General features: G+C 36.6%; 1 protein-coding gene across 1 annotated transcript in view; it reads right to left on the reverse strand.

The window, feature by feature from the left end:
• LOC104731384 (B3 domain-containing transcription factor VAL3-like) overlaps positions 1 to 5,443 on the reverse strand; it is a 7,726-nt gene extending 2,283 nt beyond the window's left edge. The window contains exons 1-11 of the mRNA XM_010450739.2: positions 5,030 to 5,443; positions 3,892 to 3,973; positions 3,678 to 3,776; positions 2,827 to 3,464; positions 2,417 to 2,513; positions 2,026 to 2,200; positions 1,709 to 1,788; positions 1,132 to 1,179; positions 773 to 1,033; positions 357 to 394; positions 1 to 186 (exon numbers count right to left, since the gene is read on the reverse strand). The exon at positions 1 to 186 is cut by the window's left edge and continues 5 nt beyond it. Of these exons, the coding sequence (XP_010449041.1) occupies positions 1 to 186; positions 357 to 394; positions 773 to 1,033; positions 1,132 to 1,179; positions 1,709 to 1,788; positions 2,026 to 2,200; positions 2,417 to 2,513; positions 2,827 to 3,464; positions 3,678 to 3,776; positions 3,892 to 3,973; positions 5,030 to 5,163 (1,838 nt within the window). The 5' untranslated portion in view covers positions 5,164 to 5,443. The remainder of the gene's footprint in view (positions 187 to 356; positions 395 to 772; positions 1,034 to 1,131; positions 1,180 to 1,708; positions 1,789 to 2,025; positions 2,201 to 2,416; positions 2,514 to 2,826; positions 3,465 to 3,677; positions 3,777 to 3,891; positions 3,974 to 5,029) is intronic.

Genomic DNA, 5,694 nt, shown 5'->3' on the forward strand with positions numbered 1-5,694 from the left:
CGGTCGTGTTTAGTACCTGCCCCACTTGGGGATTGTATGCAAACGATACAAGTACAGTCATTTCTATGTCGGGGGTGCTTTTTGGTTGTTTTAGGTGACATCAAGAGTCCTTCAACATCTTCCATGGTTTCCTCATCCTGCTGTTCAGCTACAGGTTCTTGATCTGGAGTGCATGTTGATCTAAAACTAGACAAAATTCAGAAGAAAATCAATGAGCTTTCAACATTTGGCAACACTTTCTGACCATGAATAGAACCAGTACCCTAATTCGATTCTCCTGACATCATTTAAGATACGATTTACCATTTCAAAAAAAGTAAAGAGGAAAGCTAATAAAGCAAAGATGTGTAATTTACCCTGTATCATCGATAGGCTTCCCGATGATTGGAGCATCCTATTTTGACACCAGAAATATTACAAAAGATATAACTCAGTGAATTAATATGTTCCAAAACAAGTAACAAAGGATTTGAAAACACAACAAAAAGAAAAAGAAAAACATGGTTGATTATGGTAGAAGACTAATCAACTGTGCAGGTAAGAGCAGTCTACACCAATTATGTTTTTTATAAGCTTGAGATGAACATTTCTAAACCTTATCTGGTGAATATATGAACAACAGCAACAGGTTTCTATATCATGAAATATTCTTGTCTTCCAGAAGAACAATAGAAACTACAGCCAAACCATAAGGAAACTGAAAGAGAAGTAATATTCTTAAGCGGCATAGACCTCATATGCAAATAAGTAAATCAAGAACATCTGGATGTACCTCATACTCCTCGAACTCAGAACCCTCTATCACAACTTTAGATGGAGTGAAGTTGGGAGGAGGCAGGAGGAATCCTTGAGCTTCTTCCCACGTTAGCTTCAGCTCGATGTGGTCTCCCTTTTCAACTTTTCGACGTTTACCTCTTGTAATCATCATGCTACTTTTCTTCTTACTGGAGGAAATTTCTACCCCTGAGGTATCTTTAGTTATATAGGCGGACTTCTTAACTTTAGACAGTGAATGAATATCAGCTGGTTCAGCCTGCCAATGGAAATGGAGAAGAGATATAACACTACTATGTTTTGTTACAAAAGCTAACTTGTCATGAAAAGGTGTCAGATAGGATTTTAATTGCTTACATCTCTGTTTGTGCAAGTGTCACGATTGTTATTCGTTGAGTCAGTTTCCTGCAAAGACACATTTGATGAATAACAAGATATCCAGGATTTCTAGTATTTGCATCAGTTATGAGTTTCTACAGCTAAGAAATTCTGCTAGAGACAAGCCCATTCGCAACAGCACAAAGTCTACTTCTAACATAGATCCATGTAGAAGCACACTTACTCATTCCTTATCCATTTTATCTGTCCACAAAGAGCATATCTTGTAACCAATTTACATGGCGGAATAAACATGACTTCCCAGAACTTTGAAAACTAATCCAAGTCATGAGACAGAAAAAAAGTGATAAAAGAAACCATTTTCGAACGCATACTTGAGAATTTTCTCCAACCTACTGAATCTCTTCACACAGACTGAAAAATTTCTAGAGAAGTAAACAATGCATTTGCAACGTTGACTATATTCTAAAGTGCAGCTGACATTTAGGAAAGCTTCTTAAAACTAGCCGTTACTTGACTAGTAAATTAAGATTGTAACAATAGTGAACCAAAAGTACTTACTACCAAAAGCTATCTAGTTAATTTAGAAAGTAACCTGATCAGATGATTGAGCAACGGAAGCCTTTCTGAATCCCAACATTAACTTCCTTTCTGGATCTAATCGATTGAATATGACTATAAAAAAAAATGGAAATCAGTTCCCAAGCATAAGCTCTAGAAAAAAGAATTATTAACTCAGAATAAGTGTAATATGCTTGACAAAAGTTATCAACTAAAATAGTAATTCAGAGAGGAAAAAGAATTGCTTCCTCATTAAACCGATGGAATTGTGAACAGTAAATTATACTACATAAAACATATTTAAGCATGAGCTACATGGTAAACCAAATTACTATATTACGAACGATATACCTGTATCACCAGTCTGCAACCGCAGGCTCTGTATGCATGGACCTACACCCTCTAGAACATAAATTCTGCTCTTGTTGGTGGCCCAAAAGCGAAAACGAAATATCCATTCTTTACCCACTGGGTCCAGTATTTTGAGAGGCACACCCTCGGGGTCGGAAATTTGGGGCAAGAAAGCCTGTTATATAGCAATGCTTTGTTCATTTGGCATCTTATACTTGATATTAGACGACTGTAAAGTTTACAGATGCTATGATTACTATTTTCATGATACAAAAGCAGTGAAGTATTTGCTATAAGCACCAGATAGCCAAATTCTAAATTCTTTCCACATGAACCAACCATATAAATAAGAAAAGAGATTCCATACTTGCATAAGCAAACAGTATTTTACCTCTGCACATTTCTTTGGCAGCACCATCCGCCCAACTCTTCCAGTATCACTTGCACTTAGTATCTTCTCAAAGAGATGAGTGACAATGGATTCAGATCTTGCACATTGTTAAGGTTCTGATAACTTAAAGCAACCATCATTTTTTAGTTTTACATGTCATGAGCCTGAGCAGCGAAATATCCAAACAGAAAAGTAATAACCTATCTCTAAAACCATTCATCTTTAAGGCTTACATCCACCCCCTATTCTACAACCTAGTATAAACTTATTCAAATTAAAAGCTAGAAAGACAAACAACGAGCAAGATTAATAGAATACTAAAGAATGAAAAAGAAAAGCACGATTCATATGCTTATGGTGAACATACAACATTATTATCCAATGCAGTATCTATGAGACAAGAAGGATACTCTTTTGATTGATTCTGCAGAACTTGGTTTATATATGAAACCTTGGGCCAATATTGTGGAACCACCTGATATGTTCCTGGTGTATCAAAATGAGTCCTCACATTACGACTCTTGCATTCGAATGGCGAGTCTGCTCCGCCATTCAAGTCATTGTGTAAGCGACTTAGTGGAGAACAATTAGCTGTATGCCATAAATGACTTCCACCTAGTCTAGAGTGACCAGTTCTCTCAATTGGTGTTGTAATTGGCACAGGAAACGCAAGCTGTGTCCCACATGAACCCTCCTTTAGTGAGATCAGTGGGTGATAGACATTGACATTTGTTCCATTTGTAAAAGGAGATACTTCATAATTTTTTGAGTTTTCACTCACTAATTTCCCTATCATGTTATTTAGTCCCCTTTTTCTCTCCATGGAACATGCAGTGGCCCTCTCTTTAGAAGTAAGTTGACTAAATTCATTATTATCTCCACGATTACGCAAATCAAACTGCAGAAATGAAGGACCTGAGCAACTAGGAGGCTGGAAGCTCATCTGATTTGACCTAGTTGAAGAACTCCAGTTGATCGACAAGTCCTTGAATCTCTCAGAAATTGGAGATTGGAAAAGAAAGGATGGTGATGGCGAAAAATTGGGTCCCTGAAACACGTGAATAAAGACTGTTATAGAACACAGATTAGAGATCAAAATAGATATTCAACTTGAGAAGGATCTTTGTACAGTTGGAGTTTGTTTGCTAGCTCAAGATATATAATCACTGAAAGTCATTGATTCAGGTAACATCATCCCTTTGAGGAAAACGAATGGATGGAATACTGTGATTAGGAAATAAAAAGCGAAATCGTCCCTCACCAAAGCAACTTTTTTTCTTGCGCAAGCCAAACAATCAATTCCTCCAGCATCCAGTAACATGTAAGCAGATGCAGAAACAATACAACCACAATGAACTCGCTGCATGGAATGCTATTAGTGAGATACTTCGTATATGGAAACCCCGACTATGATTTTTGTGATGCCAAGGAGACTTGAAAAGTTTTAACGAGTAAATCATATACTTATTACTTACCTTTCCACATGACTCACAACACCTCCACCCGGAAGCCTTTAGGTGAAATACGTCACAAAACTTTCCTTGCTCGTAAACAGAGCTGGAAGCAGAACAGAATCATCATATGCAAAATGGAAATACAGTAACGAGCTAATGAAATTGATGCAGGGAGCAGGTAAAAGAATTGCGTCTGCAGTGTACTAAAATCACAAAAAGAAAACCACACTCTTTGCATCGGTTAATGCACAATGCAAGTCGAACTTGCAAACTTTAAACTATTGTTTTTCAGCTCTGATGAAGCTTACATTATACACCAAAAATATAAGGCTCTGGAAAATATACAGGCATTCATAGTTATAGGAATAAAAAATTCGCATGGTTATCATTTATCAAACACACATCTTTTCTACGAAACAAGCTACATACAGAGATGAAAATGATTGAAGAGTCACCAATATCATCGAACTGCTAAATGTTTTCCAATCAAATACAGAACACAACTATGAAAATGACCTTGTGCTTACATAAAAACCATTGCTTTACCCAATTTTTATAGTTTCGAGAAGTACTCGTTATAACGCCAACTTTGAAACCCCACTAGTGGACAAATTCTCCAATCAAGGTGGATCAGAACGCAATGTAGCTTCCTATTGTTTAAATATTTTTGTGTCCTCTAGTTTTACTTGGTCAATCTCTGTGTCGTGTCACTGAACTTGAACCTCTAGACTCTCTATTTGGTACACAACATTGATGATGCTACATGAAAAACTCATTGGTCCCCCCCCTCACATCCATCAAAATGCTTAAAATTCTATACCCCAATCACTAGTTAATGGACAGCGTTAGAAGAGTGGCTCCTAATCTCTCGGATTCTAGTCAAACACAAGCGGACACTATACTCCAAAGTCCAAACCCAAACCATAAAAAACAAAAAACAAAACTCAGAAATTCTCGTTTCAAAATTTGTCACCCACATGATACCACAAACACAAATTACACAAAAGAAAAAGAAAAAAAAAAAACCAAAAATTTAACTAAACGTATTCACTGAGTTTCAAGATCGAAAACAAGCACACACACACACACACCATAAACACGAACTGATCACTCATAAAAATGGAAAAAAGCGTTAAAGTAAAGGAAAAGGGATGATTACGCGCAACGATCACAGAGGTCGACGAAATCGCCAGTACGGAGACGCCAACCAGGTCGACAATGTTGGAGCTTGAACTCGGAACATTCGTGGTTGAAGCAAAATCGAGAGGATGACATGGAGGAAGACGAGAGCATTAAAAAAAAAAACACCCTAGAAAAGCGTACCCGACTGAAATTGATGGAGAGAACAAAAAAAAAAAATGGTGAAAGCAAAGTGAAGTGGTGGTGGTGCTTTGGCTGCTGCTAGTGCTGGGTGGGTATTGCCTAGAACTGTCAAATGGTCCGTCCAGCGACCAATGGGCGTGTCCGCTTGGACAGTATTTTATATGGGCGGAAGATGGTCATGACCAAATGGACAATGGTCCAAAAAGTGTCCATGCCCATTAAGACCATTTCCAGATGGTCATGACCATGGACAGCCCAATTTTTTTCTATTGTTATTTATTTATAAAATTTGAGTTTTATTTTTGTTATTATTTTTTATAAAATCTGAATTTATTTTTGTTGTTATTCATTTATAAAATCTGAGTTTTGTTGTTGTTATTTTCTTTTATAAAATCTGAATTTATTTATGTTGTTATTCACTTATAAAATTTGAGTTTTATTTTTGTTATTTTCTTTTATAAAATCTGAATTTAATTTTGTTGTTTCTTTTATAAAACCTGA

Source organism: Camelina sativa, chromosome 12 (assembly GCF_000633955.1).
Source record: "Camelina sativa cultivar DH55 chromosome 12, Cs, whole genome shotgun sequence".
NCBI classification, from domain to species: Eukaryota; Viridiplantae; Streptophyta; class Magnoliopsida; order Brassicales; family Brassicaceae; genus Camelina; species Camelina sativa.